The sequence below is a fragment of the Carcharhinus amblyrhynchos genome, chromosome 11, assembly GCF_965287045.1.
Source record: "Carcharhinus amblyrhynchos chromosome 11, sCarAmb.v2.hapA, whole genome shotgun sequence".
In the NCBI taxonomy this organism is placed as follows: Eukaryota; Metazoa; Chordata; class Chondrichthyes; order Carcharhiniformes; family Carcharhinidae; genus Carcharhinus; species Carcharhinus amblyrhynchos.
Genome location: NC_137334.1, coordinates 47,263,104 through 47,286,949, shown reverse-complemented (window position 1 = coordinate 47,286,949; position 23,846 = coordinate 47,263,104). Strand labels below are relative to the sequence as shown.

The 23,846-nt window shown below is 41.4% G+C and overlaps 1 protein-coding gene across 2 annotated transcripts in view; it reads right to left on the bottom strand.

Moving 5' to 3' along the window:
* The window catches only part of ppig (peptidylprolyl isomerase G (cyclophilin G)), a 56,921-nt gene that overhangs the window by 20,349 nt on the left and 12,726 nt on the right, over positions 1-23,846 (bottom strand). For both annotated transcript variants that reach the window (XM_080199007.1, XM_080199006.1), the window contains exons 2-9: positions 18,683-18,764; positions 17,884-17,958; positions 6,524-6,631; positions 5,493-5,537; positions 4,396-4,483; positions 3,779-3,808; positions 3,540-3,679; positions 2,316-2,517 (exon numbers count right to left, since the gene is read on the bottom strand). In XM_080199007.1, coding sequence (XP_080055133.1) covers positions 2,316-2,517; positions 3,540-3,679; positions 3,779-3,808; positions 4,396-4,483; positions 5,493-5,537; positions 6,524-6,631; positions 17,884-17,958; positions 18,683-18,743 — 749 coding nt within the window. In that variant the 5' untranslated portion in view covers positions 18,744-18,764. The remainder of the gene's footprint in view (positions 1-2,315; positions 2,518-3,539; positions 3,680-3,778; positions 3,809-4,395; positions 4,484-5,492; positions 5,538-6,523; positions 6,632-17,883; positions 17,959-18,682; positions 18,765-23,846) is intronic.

Below are 23,846 nucleotides of genomic sequence, written 5' to 3'. Positions count from 1 at the left end.
AGTAGGGGGTATTAAATAGGGTCAGAGCCTCGGGAGACACCGGAAATGCAGACTTACGTGTTAACGTTTTTGTCTTTTTATTCCGCAGGTGGCGGTCCACCTTGTTGTCAAACAAGGGGCATGCACGCGGTGGGTCATGCGTGGGCTGCTCTTGGAGGTTCCGGGAGTGGCCTAGTACTTCGTGTCGGTGTGTGTGCTTCATCCTGGACCAGTATACGGGCGCCGCACCAGCTCAGTGACTAGCACTGCTAGCCGTGCAGATACATGGATTTGGGCCTGGGTCTGTGGGAGTTTGCGCATTCTCCCTGTGGTTGCGTGGATTTCCTCCGGGCGCTCCGGTTTCCTCCCACACCCCAAAGATGTGCTCTTAGGCTGATTGGTTTTACCAAATTGACACTATTCTCCCCTCAATCTGGCTAAGTTAGGGGTTCCACTTGCATACACGCAGGGCAGGGTAGGTGTAGGAGGCTGCAGCAGCGCGGGCTCGTTGGGCCGAAGGGCCTGTTTCCCATGCTGGGTTGTTCTTTGTTCTTTGTAAGACAGCCAAGCCTAAATTCTTACAAGACAACTCTTGACAAGGAGTGGTCATATACATGTCTGGAATTTTCTGGTATTTTCCGGTCCCACTGATGGCGCACCCCCACTGTGGGTTTCACGGCAGCATGAAGGGCGGTTAATGGGAAATCCCGTTGACAATGATGGGACCAAAAGATCCACGAAACACATGGCAGAATGTGCAGTAAATGCCGCCCAGACAGATAACTCAGCAGAGAGCTGAAGGTGCACCCTTAGCCAGTCAGGTTATTCAAACTCTGGCTACGAGCTTTATTCAGCAATTTTTTCTTCTTTATTCTTTCATGGGATGTGGTCATCACTGGCATTTGTTGCTCATCCCCAATTGCCCTTGAGCTGAATGGCTTACTTGGCCATTCAAAGGGCAGTTAAGAGTTAAGCACATTTGTGTGGGTTTGAGAGTCACATGTAGGCCAGACTGGGTAAGAATGATAGAACTAATTCCTAAAGCTTATTTGTGAATGAGATGGATTTCTGTGACAATCGATGATAGTTCACAGTCATCATTACTGTATTTTAGATTTTATTAATTAACTGAATTCAAATTCCACCACATGTTGTGCAATTTGAATCCATGTCCCCACAGCATTAGCTGGATATCTGAAATACTAGTCCAGTGTTATTACTACTACACCACCATCACAAATGAAATAACTAGCATTCCAGTACAGTTGAAACACAAAGGATGTTTAGAAAGATTCAATACCTGGCACAGCATAATACAGCCTCGCTTATAACTCAGTGTCAAGATACAATCCTTATGGTCTGCGTTATAACAGAGCCCCCAGTATATTTATTTGCTGGCTTATTTGGATTTAAAACTGTTATCTCCTTGGTACATGAATTTTAAATCATGTTTTGCTATTCACAGCTTAAGCCAAACAATGGGAACATGAATGTAAACTCTACCTGGTTGCAAAAGCTCTTTGGTATATCATTACTCAGATCTTAAAATCAAACAAACTCCACCTTCTCTGACACAGACATTTTGCTCAGGCGAGCAGTAATAATAAATTACATCAAATTCTACGTACCTTCACAGTACAAGAAACCTACAGAATTACAAAGTAAGTACTGAATACACTTCAGAGCAATAATATGTGTATTTCCAAGGAAGTATCAAGTGGCATAGTAAAGCGATATGGGATTGTACTTCTAGCACCGATACAATAAGTTACTACTCTTAGGTGTACAGACATGAGGAAGTATTGAGCTGAGAATACTCACTTGTCCAGGAATTTACAGTGCAGTGAGGGTTGGAATGGCAAATTAGTTGCATTGGACAGCCACCTCTTAGCAGCCAGTTACAGAATATCAATGGGAAAAGGCTTCTAACGTATCAGCTTAGTTTGGGAAATGTACGACATGGAACAACAGGCCAGATTCTCCAACCTAGCCCACAGCCGGGATTCTCCTGTCCTGCTGCATTTAAAGGAGATTTGGCTATGCGCCAAACTCTCCATTTTCACTGGCATGATTAGCTGGAGAATTCCAGCCAGCATCAAGTGGGAAACGCAAGGAAATAATGACAGAAGTAGCTGGTCAGGTAATAAGTTAAAAACGAATGACTGGGGAAATCATTTTCACTATCACACTGGTTTCTGCATAGAAAGAATTTAGCTTAAAAATACTAAAATGATTCACGCGTTTACATACAAAAGTTTTAGTGTTAGTATAATGCTATGAAGCTACGGCAACGTAAAGGGTAAATAACTCTCTTATATATGAAAATTGTTACCAACCTTTTCTTTTCCAATTTCTTTCTTCGCTTCTTCTCTTTCTTACGTTTTTTGGACTCTTTCTTGCGCCGTTTCTTCTTTCTTTTCTTAGAATCTTCATCTGTTTCGCTTTCTGAATCCGAGGAGGAGCTGGAGTCAGTTGAACTCTCAGAGTCACTTGAAGAGGAAGAAGAAGATTTCTTTCTTTTCTTCTCTTCTTTTTTGGCTTAAGTAAAACACATCCATTCATTAAAATGTATGTCATTACTGAAAAATCATCTGAATCTACGATTTATGTACAAATGAACAGAAAGTGAATTAAATGTACTTTTCAATGAAACATAATTTTTGAATTAAGTTGCAAATGAGCAATGTCAGCATAACTATAAAATCAAACATATTGCAAGGCACCAGTAATACTAGTATTACAATAGCAGTTTAAACATTTTTCCTACAGCTAAATGCTACTATCTCAATATTCAATCAGTAAATGCATTAAAGAAGTTTTATTATCATTTAGAAAGCATTCTTCCTATATAACAATAACATGAGGAAGATTGGGAAACTTTAAGAGAAACGTTATGCAATGCAAGTTTACTGTAATTAGTGTAAAACCACTGTTTTGTGGCCGATACTTGCAGTCCTTCTTTGTGCAAATACATTTTCACATACTGCAACACTTTTTTTCTTTATGCACTCTGGCTGTCACTGAGTATGAGAATTATAACAATTTCACACACAACTTTTCCATAATGGCAACAATCAATTCACCAGTTACTTAATTTATTTCACAGCTCCCAGATCTATGATTATCACCAAAGCTCTGTTAATAATCACTTCCACTTTTGCAGCCAGCAAACTCAACAGAGGCAAAGAAAACAAAATAAGGTGGAAAAATATTAAGGCAGAAGAGGAAGCCTTTAAATTTAACGAAATCTATTGCCAATTTCCACTGTGCTCTGATAGTACCTGATTCAGTTTGGCCTTGAGCGAGAATTAGGCTTCGTTTGTACTTGAACAGGAGACTGAAAATCAACTTCATTTTCTAGCTGGTTGCATTGAGTCACTTATATTTTAAAAACATGATTAAAAGTCCCCATTTTAGAATAATAATTTAAACATAAAAATCTATTACAGATATAATTGTTTTACTTATCAGTAAGAGCTCTCAGTCACATAAAAATTATAAAAATGCTCTTAAATCAAGGAAACAAAACCTTTTTCCTTTTTCTACCCACACACACCTACCTTTGGATTTCGGAATTAATTCTCCACAGTTCAAGATTCGCACTTCTGCATAAGGTTTACTATTTGCATCCGTTTTCTGGTTTTCCACATCTCTTATTAATTCCTGTCCTGAAATAACTTGACCAAAGACCACGTGTACACTAAGAGAATGAAAAAACAATTTTTATATTGTAATTTTTCTGGTAGTATAAGCAACATTCTGAGAAGGATACCAATAGATATTTAGAAAATATACTCACCTATCTAAATGAGGTGCAGGCTTAGTAGTTCTTTACGTTTAATATTCATGAAAATGAATGTTTATAATATGAAATCAGAAAAACAAAATTAGACAACTTATACAATAAGGCTGCAGTTAAAAATATGCACTTCCAAACAAAGTCAGCAATAAAGTATGTTCTTTGTAAACTATGATAAAAGCAAACACAAGAGTCAATTACACAGATAGGCCTGGAACAACCAAAAAAAATGCTTTGCTATGTAGACATTTTTGATACTAATCTCTTATTTTTATACAAGTGTGGATAAGTAGTCTAATAAGTACAGTTCAATAATATATTATGAAATTCTAAATTGATGTGTTTATTACTGTTTCAATATACAGAAAATATTTGAATGAAATGCATCTCTGGTCTCAGAGACAGGACATATGAAGAGAGACAGCCACAACAAGTACACGTAAAGGAGGAAGAGATAGCAAGAAAGGATTCTTGTTATTTACATATAGCTTCTTGTGTGTCCACTAGAGGCAGGTTGTGAACATGGCATAACAATCTCACAAAACTAGTTGAAAGTGTAAACCTATTCTGTAGAGTCCAAATTAGATATTTTCTACAGGATAATAAAAAAAACTTACATGAAGAATTGTGAACCATTAGTATCTTTTCCTCTGTTAGCCATAGACAACAGGAACTCCTTGTTGTGTTTGACTGCAAAACTTTCATCTATTTTTAAACATGGAAACGTGTGATCATTTTACAGAACTGGAACTAATGACTTAAAAGAACAATTTTTCACAATTCCCATGACAGTAAGTAGAATTAACAGATAAAGCATTACATAATCATGAGAAAATACTGTAATTTCACAAAAGTAATCACCTTTTTATCTTACTATATAGTAACATAGGAAAATACAGGAATATTAAAAGTCCACCCTAGCCCAAACAGTCAATTTCAGTGAAAATGCACACCCTACAATTTAGTGGTCAAGCATCAATTTGCATCCTACAAGAAAAACAAGATAGTTGTGCTATTGCAATGTGTTGGCATGGCCCCCACAGAAATCATATTCCAGCACCTTCAGACTGGAATTCAGAGAAACATACAACTCAGAGAAGGGCATTTCAAAAAACTTCTTTTATTATATTTCTCCTTAACCTCCGTTCCAAAAAAAAAGTCCTTGCTCCTCTGGTCTCTGCATATAATTAAGTCATTCACCCCTGAACTAGTGACGCCAGAAGGAATTTGTGTGCTCTTTATACTCCTCTGTCCTAGCAGCTACACTACCAAATATGCATTCTCGTACAAAACTTGCACATAAATCCATCCTTAGTCTTAGGGAAATTACCACTGAGCAGAACTTTCCAATGTTTCTCTTACAAACATGACCTTCATCATCCTTAAAAATTGTACTTTTAATATTTGCCAATTAGAAGTGCTACCTAAAGTACTGAAAAAAATATTTTAATATTCTGGGTACCGTACAAAATTTAATAGAAGTAAAATAAATCTACTCAAGTTATCAGTAGCATGAATGCACAGGTTCAGATACACAGCTAGCTTGTATCATGCAATGCCTAAATGGCATTTAAAAGATATGGGGATGGTGCAGGAAGAAACCAGTCATGATCTTACTCAATGGCAGACCAATCTCGAAAGGCCAAGTGGCCAAACCCTGTTCCTATTTTTTACATTCTAACATATTTTTTACATTCTAACAGAAAGAAATTACCTTCAAAAAACCCTCCATAGATAGATTCACCTCCTCGGCCATTTCCTAAAAGTACAGAAGAGTGTTCATAAAATTCATCAAAGCCCTATCAGTATATAACATTATTTTAGCTAAAAGAATGGCAATTACAATATTATAAAAAACATGCTCTTGTTGACTAAACATGAAAAGATAATAGCAAATGTAAATGTTGCTTAAGACTTGTCCTATTGTCTCAACAGAAGACCTGATGTATGCCACTGCAGGGATGTGATCAAAACAAAATTTCCCACAAAGGAATATTTCAGCAGCAATCAAAGCACACGTTAAAACCTCCTCACTAAGATTTTGTTTTTGGATGTGGGAATGAAACAAAAAAATGCAGAAATGCATCCCAGTATTATATGGAATGAAGCAGTGGCCATATTTTGCATAGGTCCCAATTCTGACAACTGTCTGTGGTTAAAAAATTTAGAGGGTTTTCAGAGCTGTTAAGCACAAAAGTGGTGGATATCAAAGCAAAAGAGTACGTTTTAAATAAGAGCCTAAACAGATGATTTATTTCCATTTTACCACATTGAGCTCCTAAATGCATTGAATGAAGATTGGGTCTGATCTACAATAAAGCAATATACTGTGCTATACATTTATAAAATTACAAATCTGGGTAAATCAAACAGTTAGGTTCATTTAAGTAGAAAGTTGCAAATTTAGATCTCATGGCTCATTAATATCAATTTGCTCCCTGAGCTGCATCAGTTTTAGATTTGCAACAGAGGGGGAAAAACAATTTATGGTGATTTAAATCAGTTAATAAAACATTCAAAACAGAGAAGCAGGCCATTTAGATCCAAACGGTCTATGCAGGAGATTATACTCCATACAAGTCTCCACCCACCCTAATATTATGAAATAATCATATACAGCTGTGGAGAAGCAGTTAGGCTAAAAAGTCATACAAACTAAGAGACATAGAAGGAAGAAGAGGCTTTGAAAGGGAAGACGAGAACAGCAAATTTTAGGATGAACGTTGCAAATTATGAGTCTCATACCTTCACTGAAGTCACCTCCTTGAATCATAAAATCCTTTACAACTCTGTGAAATAGGCAACCTTTATAATGCAAAGGTTTTTGAGTACTCTTTCCTACCCCCTTTTCACCTGTAAAGAGATCAACAGCATAACATCACTGATAGCATGTGTACAGATTACCAATAATAGCTACACCACACCAAACAGTGGTGCAATCTCCTAAGACTGTACTTCATTTCAAATTAAAACAGACATCCCATCAATATCTGTGGGTGGTTTCTAAGAATGGTACAAAAAATGCACATACAGAGACAGAAAATAAATTAACACTGGCCCATTTTCCATTGCATAACAAATGAATAATTAAAAAAAATAAAGAACATGTATTTAAATAATTATTTTCAGAGTTTTAGTGAGATATTAAGGGATTAATATCTCATGCAACTACGAGCTTTTGTAAAAACCTGCTAAACCAGCAGTGGGTATGAAAGGCATAAGTAACTTTAGCCTGCTGTGTTGATTTCAAATTTACAAGCTTAAGACATCTGTGATTAACAAACTTACCCATTAACAGTTCTCTTTCTTTCAACGTAACCATATTATAACCTTAGATATGGTTAACCTGACTAGAACAAAGGGTGTTCTGTGATTAGCTATATTGCATCAGACCGCATGTGACCATGAGGATTGTAAAGCTACTTAAAGGGGGACTGTCCCATTATATAGCTCATCTTTGCTAACTGACTCCCAGCACTGAGTGCAAGTTGGGTAGCAAAGTCTTGCCATCTTGCATATGTAAGAAGAATAAAGAACTTTTGAATCAGACAGTGGTTAGCGCTTGCCTTTGCGTCAAAGAGCGAAGAGTCTTGCAAAAAACAAACATAACAATTGGCACTGAAGAGCAGGACTCCAACATATACAGATGTCCTCTGAGGTGGAATGAATAAGCAATCGTCTGGGTGTCGGTAGCATGAGATGGACAGGCCCACAAGGTAAGGTTAATCTTGGCCTCTTTCACTGATCTAATATTCAATCGACTCCTCTTCCCCCGAGACCCTGTATTGACAGAACCCGGAGACAGCTTACATCCTTGAACACCAACTAGTTCTTCTCCGGATGGTACGAGTCCCCTGGTTGCCCTGGTGGTTAGAGTCCCCAGGTTTATTTGTTAAGGCACCGAGTGGTTAGAGTGCCCAGATTTGTTCACTGAAATAGTGGAGGGTTCAAGTCTCCCACGTCTACCTGGGGGTTAGAGTCCCTAGGGTTTTGGTATATTAAATCCGGGAGGTTCGAGTCCCTCAGTAGGGGCTCGAGTCCCTAGGTCGGTAGAATTTGGAGTGAGTGTCCTCGGTCGGTAGAATTTAAGGTTCGAGTCCTCTGACACACGGTAAAGGATGGGAATTAGGTGAAGTTGGAGACATGGTTACTTGTGCTAATCGAAAGGAAGTGCCTGTCTCAAACGCGCAGCCTTAGACCAGTTGTTTAGAGGAGAAATCCCCCACACGAAGGTCAGGACCCTGAAGTGGATGTAGGGAAACAGGCCACTGAAGATCATGAAGCACAAGTGGTCAAAGTCTTTTAACAATCGGTCAAACTTTGGGTAAGTCAGGGAATGGGACCCCTTTATATAAAATGTGTTATGAAAACCCAAAAGGACGAGGAGTGACTCAGACGCTTCTCAGAGTGTTTAAACAAAAAACTGGGGAAGGAGAATTGGCTTTAGGGGGAACTTAGGATTTGAATAAGTGTATTATAGCAGAAGAGGCTATTTAGAAACAATGTGGAAAGTAGATGGAATGTTTTAATATTTTTATGGAGAAAGAAAGCCGATGAACTAACCGTAAAATCAAAGTTGGCCAGCTGGAGGATAATGCATGTAGGAGAGGGATCAGCGAATGTGATGATGAAGGGAAACCCAAAACTTGGGAAATGTTGAAGTAAGAATGTGAGAAGTATGAGAAAATGCAGAACAAGAGAGGTTGGAAAGGGAGAGAGAGACTGAGAAAAAGGGCAAGAGCGAAAGGCCAAACAAAGGAAAGATAAAAAACCGGAGGTACCTCTTGACATAATCTGGCATGCCACTGTTGTTCCCAAGTAGTGACACCGGTGAACAATAGGAGGAGGATTGGAGAAGGCAACCTAGCACTCCAACCCCTCCCCAACTTCAACCCCAATCTATCCAGGTCCAACCAACTCCACCACCCCTCCTCCGCCTTATGTCCCAAAGTCCGAAATTCCCACTGAACCTCCTGTTTTGCTGACCCCGACAAAATCACATTTCTAACCGCTCCTCCTGATGAACTCCCGGAGCCCCCACATGATTGTTTTCTAACCTCCCCTCGTCCGGATCTTACAGACTTTCCCCTCCCTTCCCCTGACCTTAACATGTTTGTTGATGGCAGTTCCTGCCTCTCGCCCCGGGGACACCCCTTTCTGGCTATGTGATTGTGGACCCTGGAATTGGCTGCATTCGAACCTTCCATCTCTGTGCAAAAGGCTGAACTCTTTGCCCTTACCCGCGCCTGTATTCTGGCCGCTGGAAAACGTGCAAACATCTACACCGATTCCCATTATGCTTTTGGTATCTCTCATGATCTTGGCCAACTGTGGGCCAAAGAGGTTCTTCACATCCTCCAGAAGCCCCATTCAAAATTGTCCTTATGTTCGCAATCTTCTCCAGGCCATCCTCCTCCCTGGACAATTGGCTGTGATTAAATGTACTGCCCACGCTGCTGATGATTCTACAGTAACTGCATACAACACTGACCAGGCTGCCAAACGGAGGGCAATGAACCAGACTAACTTGGTGCCCTCCAAGAACAAGCAGATGGTAAACACAGCGTCTTCTTTGAGCACATTGGGCATAGTAAAAAGTCTGACAACACCAGGTTTTAGTCCAACCGATTTATTTGATAGTAAACTCACAAGCTTCCGAGGGGACTCCCTCTTCGTCAGGTGAATGGAGAGTTCTGGCCTCGGACAGAGCATATAAAGCACAGACAGTTTAGAGATTACTGATTAGAATGCGAATCTTTACACCTAACCTGCTGTTCAAGTCCTAAAGTGGCTGACAATGTGAGGCAAAACCTCACTCACTGTGCTGTCTGGAGACAATACACATCTCTTTAACCTGTGATCAGTGCTCCTTCCACACACATTGTCAGCCACTTTAGGACTTGAACAGCAGGTTAGGTGTAAAGATTCGCATTCTAATCAGTAATCTCTAAACTGTCTGTGCTTTATATGCTCTGTCCGAGGCCAGAACTCTCCATTCACCTGACGAAGAGGGAGTCCCCGCGAAAGCTTGTGAGTTTACTATCAAATAAATCGGTTGGACTAAAACCTGGTGTTGTCAGACTTTTTACTGTGTTTACCCCAGTCCAACACCAGCACATCCACTACATTGGGCATGCCAGATATAGTCACTATTCAGCTCTTACAGGGGGATGCCCCTGCTTCTAAAAAAGGTCTTTGGAGGATGCATGGATGTTCGCATTTTGTGTTATCAGGCCTCTGGGTCACTCCAGCTGTCCAAGTTTGCATTCCAGATGCATTGCTGCCTTTACTGCTTGATTGTCTACACTTTGACACCCACCTTGGGAAGGAGGGAATGAGTGGAATATTGCTTCGTACCTGATGGCACTCCTGACTAGCCGAGGCTGCTCAGTCTCGGGTAGCATCATGTGTAACATGCCAACAAAATAACGTTGGCCAAGGCATAAAGCGCTTGCTAAGGAAAACACCCTTGTGGGGTGGCCCAATTGATTGTATTGAGTTAGATTTTATCGAATTACTGCGTGTGCAGTGTTATAAGTATTGTCTTGTAATTGTTGATGTGTTTAGTAGATGGATAGAGGCTTTCCCAACTACAAATAACAAGGCCTTGACAGTAGTAAAGTTGTTATTGACAGAAATAATACCGAGATTTGGTATGCCCCAACAGATTAGCTCGGACAACAGCCCCCATTTTGTAGGGAAAATTAATAAGGAACTATGTCACATATTACACATTCAGCAGCAGTTCCACTGTGCCTACTATCCTCAGGCAGCAGGGATAGTGCAAAGAGCTAATGGGGCCCTTAGAGCTAAGCTAGCCAAGCTAACATCTGAAACCGATCTAAACTGGTTAAAAGTCTTACCCTTAGCCCTCTACCAAATGAGAATAACACCCCACTCTACCATTAGACTAGTGGCTGCGGAGATAATCTATGGTAAACCAAGCAGGACGCCTTCGGATGCAAATACAAGCCCATCCACCCAGACAGATTTAAATGTTATGGGAGAAGTAATTCAGAAGTATTTCTGACAGCTAACCTCGTCTTTAAAGTTTCTTCATTCAGAGGTACAGTGCGCCTTTGGATCAACTCCACGGACATCAGATCAAGATTCTGACCCACAGAACTACTTCCCTGGACCACAGATAGGAGACCTCGTGCTAATAAAGAACTGGGATTGACCCAAACTGGGCCACGGTGGAAAGGACTGTTCCAAGTTCTCCTCCAGACTCCAACTGCAATCATGGTTCAAGGACAACCTCGCTGGATACATCTGAGTGACTGTAAACGGTGGACACCAATATCTACTAATAAATCATGAGGTTTATCTTCACCTTCTTCAGCCTTTCAGCTATTTTCCTGGCACCAGGATAACCAGATCAATGGAAAGGGAGCCTGAAAGATGGACAATTTCACTCTAACACCTTTTTGTACATGCCTTATGAGTATGCTGTAAAGTTTAATGTAACCAAGTGTTCAGTCTACTCACACATGCCACCACATGCTAAAGAAGGGATTCCTCTGTTCCCTATGCCTCTCAACCCCCAGGAAATAACAGAATGGATTTTGCATCAAAATGGGACTAAAAATGGAATGAGGGCTGTGTTCAATCCTATTGGCTTCACAAAAGTTAATGGACAGGACGTCCTTCTAATGGCACCTATGGACAAAATTATCACTCAACTTGTAGAAAGGCGTAATATAATGAATTCTTTTAAGAACCATTACCAACCCAACTCAGCGCCCAAACTCCTCTCTAAAGGTTTAAGTTATTATGAAATGATAAAAGGAGGGAATGAGATATTAAGGCGTTAATATCTCATACAGCTACGAGCTTTTGCAAAAACCTGCTAAACCAGCAGTGGATATGAAAGGCGTAAATAACTTTAGGCTGCTGTGAGTTGATTTCAAAATGACAAGCTTAAGACATCTGTGATTAACAAACATAGCCATTAACAGTTTCTTTCAACTTAACCATACTACAACCTTAGATATGATTAACCTGACTAGAACAAATGGTGTCTTGTGATTACCTTTATTGCATCAGATCGTATGAGATCATGAGGATTGTAAAACTACATAAAGGGGGACTGTCCCATTATCCAGCGTGCCTTTGCTAACTGACCATTAGCACTGAGTGGAAGTTGGGTAGCAAAGGCTTGCCAGCATATGTAAGAAGAATAAAGAATTTTTGAATCGAACAGCAGTTGGTGTTTGCCTTTGCATCAAGGACAAAGAGTCTCATGAAAAACAAACAATACAATAGGATTTGATTTATACCCAATTAAGTATTTTGAAAATGTATGGCTGTATTGCAGAAAACAGCCATATCCATGCAGCAAGGTCTCAGACATAGAAACGTGGCAATGACTGGATAATCCGTTTTACTCCCGTATTCATTTTCCCTTTATTCTCCAAAGTCCTTGACTATTTCATCATCTCCCAAATTTGTGATCATCTTTCTTGCAACTCCATGTTTGAATTCCTCCAATCACTTTGGCTGAAAAGAGATTTAGCAAAGTAAAATTGGGCGTCCCTTAATTTAGAATCTTTTCTCCTATCTTAACGTTATGCTTTGCCATCACTAGGCTAAACCCAACTGAATATGATTACAACTCAACAAGTGTTTTCCCACTCATATTTGTTCCATATTCTCAGCTTTGTTCCCTAAAGCTAGATTTAGAATTGCACTCCTCCCCCTCTGCCTCATGTTGGGCTTGCCACAAACTGGCTAGTAAGGCTCTCAGAATGCAGTTTAGGAATTCTGTACTCTCTGAACCTTTGACAATTGTCCATCCATCGCTTCAATGGCCCATCATTAACTTGTGCTGTAGTAATAATAAGTAAATCTTCCTCATACTGTAGTAAGGTGAAGTCGCCATAGTCCCAGCTGACCTCCCCTTTTGAAGGAGAGAATTGACTGGTGGTGATCTTAACCTGAGGATCACCGTACCTCAGGCAAGGGATAAAGTTGAGAAGACAGTCCTTCATGAATAACCTCAGTTGGTACTGGAATTGAACTTGCTGTATAGGCATCGCGCTACATCACAAACCAGCTGTTCACCCAATGGATTCGATTTGACCTAAGCTGATCCTCATACTCTAGTATACCAGGAAATCTCTCACCCCCACACTCTATAACTTGAATAACTTTTTTGTTTCGGTCATCACGGAGGAGGACGTGAATAATTTGCCGGGTGTTAGCGATGGAAAGATGGTAGGAGTGGAGGGCCTGAATGACATTATTGTTACTAGAGAGGCGGTGCTCGACAGACTGGAGGGACTGATTGTGGACAAGTCCCCAGGACCGGATGGAATGCATCCAAGGGTTCTGAAAGAAATGGCGGAGGTGATAGTGGATGCCTTGGTGATTATTTTCCAAACATCGCTGGATTCCGGGGAAGTGCCGGAAGATTGGAAAACGGCTAATGTTATGCCGTTGTTTAAGAAGGGTGGCAGGCAAAAGGCAGGGAATTACAGGCCGGTTAGTTTAACATCTGTTGTAGGTAAAATGTTAGAATCCGTGATCAAGGAGAAAATTGCGAGGCATCTTGAGGAGAATTGTTTGATAGAGCAGACGCAGCACGGTTTCGTTAAGGGGAAGTCGTGTCTGACGAATTTATTGGAGTTCTATGAGGATGTGTCTAGGGCGGTGGATAGAGGAGAGCCAGTGGATGTGGTGTTTCTTGATTTTCAGAAGGCGTTTGATAGGGTGCCTCACAAGAGGTTATTACAGAAGGTCAGGGGGCATGGAGTTGGGGGTAGGGTGTTAGCGTGGATAGAGGATTGGCTGTCAAATAGGAGGCAGAGGGTGGGGGTCAATGGGTGCTATTCGGATGGCGGTTGGTGACTAGTGGAGTGCCCCAGGGGTCGGTGCTGGGGCCTCAGCTATTTACCATTTATATAGATGATCTGGAGGAGGGAACCGAGTGTATGGTGTCGAAATTTGCTGATGACACCAAGATTGGTGGAACGGCAAATTGTGCGGAGGGTGTGGAGAGTCTGCAGAAGGATCTAGATAGGCTGGGCGAATGGGCCAGGAACTGGCAAATGGAATTTAATGTTGGCAAGTGTGAAGTTGTCCACTTTGGTAGGAATAATGGTAGGAAGGTCTATTACTTACATGGCGAAAAACTGCAGCATGCGACGGTGCAGAGGGACCTCGGGGTCCTTGTGCATGAGTCGCAAAAACCCAGCCTACAGGTGCAGCAGGTGGTCAGGAAGGCAAATGGGATGCTGGCCTTCATAGCAAGGGGGATTGAATATAAAAGTAGGGAGGTCTTGCTGCAGCTGTATAGGGCACTGGTGAGGCCGCAGCTGGAGTACTGTGTGCAGTTTTGGTCGCCGCACTTACGCAAGGATATTTTGGCCTTGGAGGGAGTGCAGAGGAGGTTTACTAGGCTGATACCGGAGTTGAGGGGGTTGAACTATGAGGAGAGGCTGAATAAACTAGGCTTGTACTTATTAGAGTTTAGAAGAATGAGGGGAGATCTCATTGAGACATATAAGATGATGAATGGGAAGGATAGGATAGAAGTGGAGAGGCTCTTTCCGCTCAGAAAGGACAGCAGGACTAGAGGGCACAGCCTCAAGATAAAGGGGGGACGGTTTAGAACGGAATTGAGGAGGAACTTCTTCACTCAAAGGGTGGTGAATCTCTGGAATCCTCTGCCCGTTGAAGTGGTGGAGGCTGCCTCGCTAAATATTTTTAAGATGCCGTTGATAGGTTCTTGATAGGCAAGGGGATTAAGGGTTATGGGGAGAGGGCGGGAATGTGGAACTGAGCCACGACAGGTCAGCCATGATCTTATTGAATGGCGGGGCAGGCTCGAGGGGCTAGATGGCCTACTCCTGCTCCTATTTCTTATGTTCTTATCTCACTTGTGAAATATCCCTTACCGTAAGTAACATCCAATGTGACTGATCACAGCAAATGATTACTTCCAATTTTTGTTGACCAGCCTGTAGATTTTAGCACAGTTCACCTCAATACGCTCTTCTAAAATCTCTCCTCCATTATGCATCCCTCACAGGTTCCATTCTGATTAAACTAGTCATGGCCAGGGAATCATCTGTATTCTCTTCCTGCTCCTGCAACACTACCTCTGGTCCCTGAAGGACCTACTCTTGGCCTATTCTTATTTCTCATCCATAAGCTGCCGCTCAGTGACATCCTCTGAAAAACCATCAGGTTCCAGAAGTATGCCGATGGCATCAAGCTCTTCCTTATTTATTGGATTTCTATGAGGTTGTGACTAGTACGGTTGGCAGAGGGGAACTGGTGGATGTGGTGTTTCTCGATTTTCAAAAGACGTTTGATAAGGTGCCTCACAAAAGGTTGCTTCAGAAGGTTAGGTTGCATGGAGTTGGGGGTAAGGTGTTAGCGTGGATAGAGGATTGGTTGTCTAATAGGAGGCAGAGAGTTGGTATCAATGGGTGCTATTCTGATTGACGGTCGGTGAATAGTGGAGTGCCGCAGGGATCGGCGCTGGGGCCTCAGCTATTTACCATTTATATAGATGATCTAGAGGAGGGGGCTGAGTGTAGGGTGACAAAATTTGCTGATGACACAAAGATGAGTGGAAAAGCAAATTGTGCGGAGGGTGTGGAAAGTCTGCAGAGGGATCTGGATAGGCTGAGCAAGTGGGCGAGGACCTGGCAGATGGAGTATAATGTTAGCAAGTGTGAGGTTACCACTTTGGCAGAAATAATAGTAGGAGGGATTACTATTTAAAGGGCGAAAAGCTGCAGCATGCTACAATGCAGGAGTCTGCAGGTGCAGCAGGTGATCAAGAAGGCGAATGGAATGCTGGCCTTTATAGCGAGGGGGATAGTATATAAAGCAGGGAGGTCTTGCTGCAACTGTACAGGGCACTGGTGAGGCCGCAGCTGGAGTACTGTGTGCAGTTTTGGTTGCCGCACTTGTGCAAGGATATTTTGGCCTTGGAGGGAGTGCAGGGCAGGTTCACTAGGCTGATGCCGGAGATGAGGGGGTTGGACTATGAAGAGAGACTAAATGGTCTGGGTCTGTACTCGTTGGAGTTTAGAAGTATGAGGGGGGATCTTATAGAGACGTATAAGATAATGAAAGGGATGGATAGGGTAGAGGTAGAGAGATTCTTCCCGCTTAGAAAGGATAGTAGGACTAGAGGGCACAGCCTCAAGATAAGGGGGGGGGCAGTTTAGAACGGAGTTGAGGAGGAACTTCTTCACTCAAAGGGTGGTGAATCTCTGGAATTCTCTGCCTGTTGAAGTGGTGGAGGCTACCTCGCTAAATCTATTTAAGTCACGGGTAGATAGGTTTTTGGTAGGCAAGGGAATTAAGGATTATGTGGAGAAAGCGGGAAAGTGGAACTGATCCACTTCAGATCAGCCATGATCTTATTGAATGGTGGGACAGACTCGAAGGGCTAGATGGCCTACTCCTGCTCCTATTTCTTATGTTCTTATGTTCCTCACCATCACCTTTCCTGACTGTGTCAGAATGTCCGATTTACTAGGTTTCCTGTCTGACATCCAGTATTGGATGAGCAGAAGGTCTAATTAGATATTGGAAAGACAATGGCCATGATTCTCCGATGCTGCTAAGCTAATATTTTGGCACAGCAATTCAGGAGTTCGCGTGAGCGTTAAAATGCCCTGCTTGCATTTCCCAACGCCAGATTTCCGGCCAACTTCGCAGTGTCCCACGGCTGGAAACGAACATGAGTCACTGGAGCTGTGAAGCAGCAGAGTTAACCACACTGATATTAATGTGGTTTGATAAATAGAAGTTGTTGTTGGCTGTAACCCTAAATTCCAGTTTTACGCCAGAAATCAGCGAGGAGGTGTGAAGACCATTTACATGATCATTCTAACTGTAAGATGATTTAAATACAACTAGTGGGCCCAGGACTGAAATCTCTCAGCTTGCTAGCAGGGATCATGACTGGACCCAAGAACGGTCGAAGATCCAGCAATCGGGCCGTGGGGGGGAATGGAGAGCCCACGTTGCAGGAGTTGTGGGGCTGGCCAATGATCAAACTGGCCAGCAATTGGGACACCTTTAGTGGGTGGCCAGTGAGCACATGCTGATCTTGGCATTGACAGATCAATGCACACGCAGTGGCCCGCTCAGTGCACTGATTTTAGCCTCTCCACCGGGGATAGGTCCCGCTCCACACTGTTGGCCTCTGCAATGAACTTTGAACTTCCACTGAAAAAAACCTTCATGAATTGCCCCAGTTTTCACGCGAATTCCACACTTAGAATTTTTTGGGAGAAATCCATCCAATGTCTTCAATTCCCACCACAAACTCTATTCCTCAGCCACCAGATCCATTCCTAACACAGTCTACAGCTGAATCAGACCATTTTAACCAAGATATCCTATTTGACCCTGAGCAGGGAGGGTTAGAAAGAGCTCTCTGCTCTTCTTAAAAGTAGTGCAATGGATTCTTATATCCAGCAGAAAGATTGAATTCCACATCCAAAAGTCAGCACCCCTTCCCCCAGTGCAGAACTTATTCATCATCACACTGGAGTGTTAGACTAGCTTTTGTGCTAACTGCCTTCTAACTCAAAGGCTAGAGTGCTACCAACTGAGCAATCAATGGTTAAAAGAACAATTGTAGTCTTCAGAAGAAGTGCAGCCTTTCTACAATACAAGCTAAACAGCAGGCAGAATCAAATCAAAGGTTAATATCATACCATTACTGTTATGAGGTCGCCATTACATTGTGAAAAGTTGCAGAGGCCATTTCCATTATAAATGCTGAAGTAGCAAATAATGGCAAAAAGTTGACGGAAGGATGACAAAAATGTGATAATTAGATGCAAGCTTTTCTGTACAGGAAATTAGTATAGACAATATTTTCTATATGAGTAGACTTTATCAACTTTCAATAGAATTAGAATGACAGCCACTCCACTATTATGTAACAATTTTAAATTGTGGCTCTTTAAAAGCAAGAACATGTTACTCAATGGTATTTAGAGACATTTTTATATAATCAAACCCAATCACGTAAAATATGTTAAAAAAAACATAAAAAACAATATCTAACAAAACCAAAAATCTTTCTTGGTTCTGCATCAAAAAACTATGAATGATATTTTACAACTAACCTGTACAGAGACAGCGAAAGTTCTCACAAGTCTTTGGACACACATCTGAAAACAATTCAAAGACAACTCTGCCCACTGTGGAAAATAAAATATCAAGAATCAATTATATCTTAAAAGTTCTGAAAAAGATAAAATAAAAATTCTATTGTTACTTTAATGTTTTGCTACACTCATTTAGTTACTAATTTTATCAACAATATGCAAAACTATATCAAAATACATCAAGTCAGAAAATGACAATTTTATTCAAGAAAGGCCATTTGTTAGAAGTGGAAAATTAACACAAACTGCAAAACGTCTTCTGGAGCTGGAGTTAATACAACTGGCTAAGAACAAAAATGGAGCTTACCTCTGCATCTGACCTGTGCTACAATTAACCTGAGATTGCGTGATGCTGTCACAAAATATTCTATTCCTCCAAGCCAAGATGGAAGTATGCACTAAACACTTAAAATAATTGTATTTTAGAGGTAAGATATTGGAATTCACTTTTTTAAAAACCCTGTTTTTCCAGGAGAGTGGTTTCTCCATCCTTGCACATTGTCATTTTTAATCAATGTTTATAATGCTCTAAAATTGTTAATGGATTTCCAGTAAATGTATGCATTCCTACCACAACTTGAACTTGCAACAAAGTTCCAACCTAACAGCAGATTCTTAAAGAACAACGTCACTAACGTGCTTGTGATTACAATACAACAAAATAAACTCAAAAAGTTTAACCTGAACCCATGGTCAGTACATCAAAAGTCTGTGTTTTCACACAAGTAACATAATTACTGTAATACATTTCCCTTACCAAGCAGATTATTGACAGTTATGTCAAAAAAACATCTAGGACGCTGTGTTTTCACCCCCATGCTTTTCACAAGCTGTAGTTACTGCAGAAGAAACAGATATCATAATCATTAAAATGTTCAGCATAAAGGATTTGTTCACATAACAAACTTATCAACAAGGTCATTTTTTTACCCCTACATCTCATTTAATGAGATTTAATTATTTTATAAGTTAAGGAGTTGCATTTTTTGTTTGCAGGGAAGCAGAAATTATCTTCTTCTTGAGTTCTTTGACCGAAGGCAGGTCCAAATCTCTGCCACAAACTCCATAATGGGTAGGGCAAGAAGCAGATCCCAAATCCACTCTCACCAGAATTGGGTTTGAACCCAGTGTTGCTGGCACTAAATTGATCCACACTGGCCAACTGGCCTCCCAAGGAGTCTGTGTTGCTGTGGCAACATACACTTTTACAAGTTGTAGCCCAGAGTTACAGATAGCAATGGTAGAGGTTCCAATTTATTTCCATCTGACCAAGAACCCCTCCTGCTCTCACTGCCTGCCACTGGTGCATGTTGGTAGGATTTACTAATTGGTACTCAACCAGTTTAGCCATATTATGGACAGATCTTCCTTGGCCCTCAAGCCATGGTGGCACTGCTGCCTGACATCGCCAGGAACCCGGGGTTCAATTCCCAGTTTGGGTCACTGCCTGTGTGGAGTCAGCACGTTCTTCCTGTGTCTGCATGCTGATTAGGTGCACAGGCCATGCCAAAATCCTCTCTCTGTGTACCCGAACAGGCGCCGGAGTGTGGCAACGAGGGGACTTTCACAATAACTTCTTTGCAATGTTAACGTAAGCCTATTGTGACACTAATAACTAACTTAAGTCCTGGAGTGTGACTTGAACCCTGACATAGAGGTAGGGACGCTATCCACTATGTCACCTCATCCGGAAAATATTCCTGTAGCCAAAGACAGCAGTTTTCTGAAAGAAGAAATCCTATGTGTAATCTGATTATCTGAAACTCCCACGTAACAAATGCCCACTCTGGAATCCTCACTATCTAAAATTAATTTTTGTGGGTGAAATAATTTCAAGCCACACCTTGATAAAACATGGTTAAAAACTGGAAATTAGCCTGATAATATCAAGGAGAAAAATCATAATTTGGGTCAACGGTCTAACAACATTTTTGGCGTGCATTCTTGGAAACCTAAAATGTCAACTGCTTTTTCTGCCCACAGATGTTAAGTGGCCTGTTTCAAACTTCTGATTCAAATTTGTAATATTTTGCATTCAATAAATGTAATCTTACATTTTATATACTGGGCGGGTCCAGACTATAATACCAATGAAATAATGAAAACAGAAATAGTTTTTAAAGACTTCTTTTGGACAAGAATGTTTAAAATATAGATATTACCTGAACAAACTCAATTAAAAATCTCTGCATACTACTGCTCAGTTGATAGTTGCCAATGCCCCCTTTGGGCATGGTGCCTGAAATGACAGAGAGCGAGGCCTGCTCAATGGTAAAGAGAGATTGAAGAATAAACCGGAGAACCTCAAATAAAGCTGGGGGTTATTCATGAAATGCATTGTTTTAATCCCAATATGGGTGGGTGGGTGGGTGGGTGTGTGTGTGTGTGTGTGTGTGTGTGTGTGTGTGTGCGCGCCTACTGAGCACAAGTCAACAGCACAAACAGCACAGCTATGAGCATAAAGCATGCTTATGGCTAGCAAAAGTTAGCAACCTTCTTCAATAACGGATGGTGGCAAATGAAACGCACCAAAACACTATGTTGTTAAATCTAATGTTGCATCATGTCCAAAAATCATGGTATTCCTCATGACATTGTTCATTTAAACATTCATTTTATTTGAACAGAAGCTTAATATGTATCTCATGATCCAATTATGCTTTATGCTTATTTATTCTCAGATTATTAGTATTTGAGTCTAGTATTGAGTATGGCTTGGCTCCATTCCTTGGACATCAGATACAAACAAACTGAACAAAATCCGTAATTATGTTAAGCTGATTTATAAAATGTCTACTAGCTTTTAATTCCTTAACATTGCAGAATGAAAGATGACAATATCAATGCTAAAATCAAGAAAGAAAATTCCTTCTTGATGAACATAAAGTAAGTTTTTTAAAAACAATGTTTTTATTGGAACCACTCTACATTGTACCACAAAAAACAAATACAGTAGAGAGTAACCATTATTTCACATAACATACAGAAAAGACCAACGAATACCCATATTAATGATTCTAATTATCAATCATTGCAATTGTCATAGTTGGGATCTCCTCTTATATGGATAAGGAAAGGATACGAGAATGAGTGGGGGATCTCAGGATACAATCATGAAAATACACGGCCCCGTGGTGCACAACCCCCTCCACAGGATAACAAAGACAGAACTACACGATATTCGGGTTAGGTTACCTTTGGAGGAGTAATATATAACCAACTGGAGTCTATCTCAGAATCCCAGAACCTCCAAGCTGTGAAAGGATAAGGCAGAAAAGGGGGGGCCTCAGGACTATAGGTGCAGGAAAGGATTCATACACCTTACCTAGACTTGCAACACAATAAACCTCCCTCTTCTCTAGCCACATTAAAGGCACTGATCAGGCGTCCCATCACTGGAAAATTTAAACCATTTTTCATTAACGAAACCCTATCAGTGTCATATGGGGGAAATACGACACTCCTCCTCCTAACAACATAACAGAAACCTTGTAGGGTTAACCATAACAAATCAGAGCTGATATCAACACCCCAACTATCTGGGTGAAGAAAGGAAGCCCCAACGCCACTACTTTCTCAGGACGCTGAGGAAATTCAGCATGTCCGCTACAACTCTCACCAATTTTTACAGATGCACCATTGAAAGCGTCCTTTCTGATGTATCATAGCTTGGTATGCTCCTGCTCTGACCAAGACCACAAGAAACTGCAAAAGGTTTTGAATGTAGTCCAGTCTATCACAAAAATCAGCTGCCCATCCACTGACTCTGTCTACACTTCTTGCTGCTTTGGAAAAGCATCCAACATAATCAAGGACCCCATACACTCTAGATTTACTTTCTTCCGCCTGCTCCATCGAGGAAGAGATACATACAAAAGCCTGAGAACATGTACCAATTGACTTAAATACAGCTTCCCTCCTGCTGCCATCAGGCATTTGAATGGATCTACCATATAGCAAGCTGATCTTTCTCTACACCCTAGCTATAACTGCAACACTACATTCTGCTTTATCTCTCCCCATGTACTGTATGAATGTTTTGTTTTGTCTGTATAGTGCTAAACCTAGAAAACAGATTGACAGATTGAAGTCCCATATAAGTCCATTTGGAGGAGACAACCTATTCCTCCAATCAGCCTAATCTCTAATCAAAGAAAGACATGTTGAACAGAAAGTTCAGGCCCCGCATCCAACAGGACACAACACCTCCAGGCGAACCAAGTCTCAGGAGGGAGAGCAGTTCAGAAGCTCCCAAAAGGGCCCGTCTTTCTGGAGGGCAGCCTACTCCTTCATCCAACATACCCTCCACCTGACCCGAATAAACACAGTCACTAATGCCCCAACCTGCTCAATGGTATCCTAAAATAAGGGTCAACAAACCAATAATACTCACATCACTCCTATACGTTGAGCAAAACAAACCACCCCTTTATCTAGGTACCCCAAAAGCACCATTCAGGCCCCAGTATCAATGGGATTTAATCCATTTCCCCTCAGGGAAACTTCATCAATCAGATAATATGCCCACCATCTATTTCATGAGCCAAGTAATCAAATAACCATCGCCACTACCAGCACAAGCAAACCAAATAGAAGATCAGTGTAACAAGGCAAGATATCCAAGGATGAGTCAGCTACGCCCAGTCATGCACCAAAACAAAATTCCTCAATTCCAACCACACCAGAACCGCCAATGACAATTAAAAAGGGCCCAGTCTTTTCTAGGATGCACACTCTGTCTGTACTCTCTCTGGAAGCAAGCAATGATTCCCTAATCCCAAGATAATAAAAAAAGAAAAGTATGACCCCAATAATTCTAACATATTTTCCTCACCCACACAGAAGACTTATGAGGCCAGACCAACCATCTCTACACCAAACCACCCACGCACTATCCTGCTGTGGTACTATCTAAAAAATTGAAAGTTACTAAAAGTTGTACTCTCTCAGTATAAGTGCGAGGATTACAGCACATTAAAAGAAAAAAAATCCACAGGTAATCACTGCATTACCCTAATATCACACAACCAACTCAGCATATTCCCCAAAGGAAAGGAGGCACACAAATAATTAAACCATGGCTGCCCTTGTTCCACTGTTGAAGCATGCCAGTGGATGAATACCAAAGAGAAAAATGAAAAATCCTGATTTTTGCAGTATAATAGGATAACAGGCAACAAATGCCTCTGTGCTCATATATCATAACCCTTCTCAGGATAAAATACAGAATCACAAAATCAGGATTATAATCTCAAGGGAACAAAGGTCAGGATTAATAATGAACTGCAGAATAATACAACCACCCATGGAGCCTGAAAAGGCCTAAGCCATGGCAGGATAATTGAACAACACCAGGATCCATTCAGAGTTTCACCAAAGCCCTTGCACCTCTGCCAGGTTGTCGCCTGAAGCTCCAACAAAGAAAAGCCTAGGTCCCAGCAGGTGGCAAAATCCTGACGCGGCTCGCCCTTCTTGATGAACACCGAGGACAAGGCAATGAGGAAAAGACAACATATGGCCAGTGGTCAGAGTCTTTGACTGACCTGAAGCCTGGAAGACAGTTACAATGTACTTCATTAAACTTGAGACACCCAGCCCGCAATATGAGGTCATGAAAGCATGGCAACCAATTCTTAAATTTGGCCGGGGATTCATCTCAAGCGCCACTTGGGAGACTGGGCACACAAATAGTCCTTTTCCGGCCTAATCTCTCCAGTCAGCCGTGCTGTATGACACATCATGCAGCAGGACTTCAAGAACTGAAGGTGAGCCTTCACTGAGGAGACTGCCATCTCCATTGACAGATAGCAGTTTCTCCACTTCATCCATTCTCTTTCGGATATCTTGCAGTTCATCAATATGAGCACCAAAAAGCAGTGTGGGGGAGTCAAGACCGTCGCCCACACCTCTACACAAAGGCG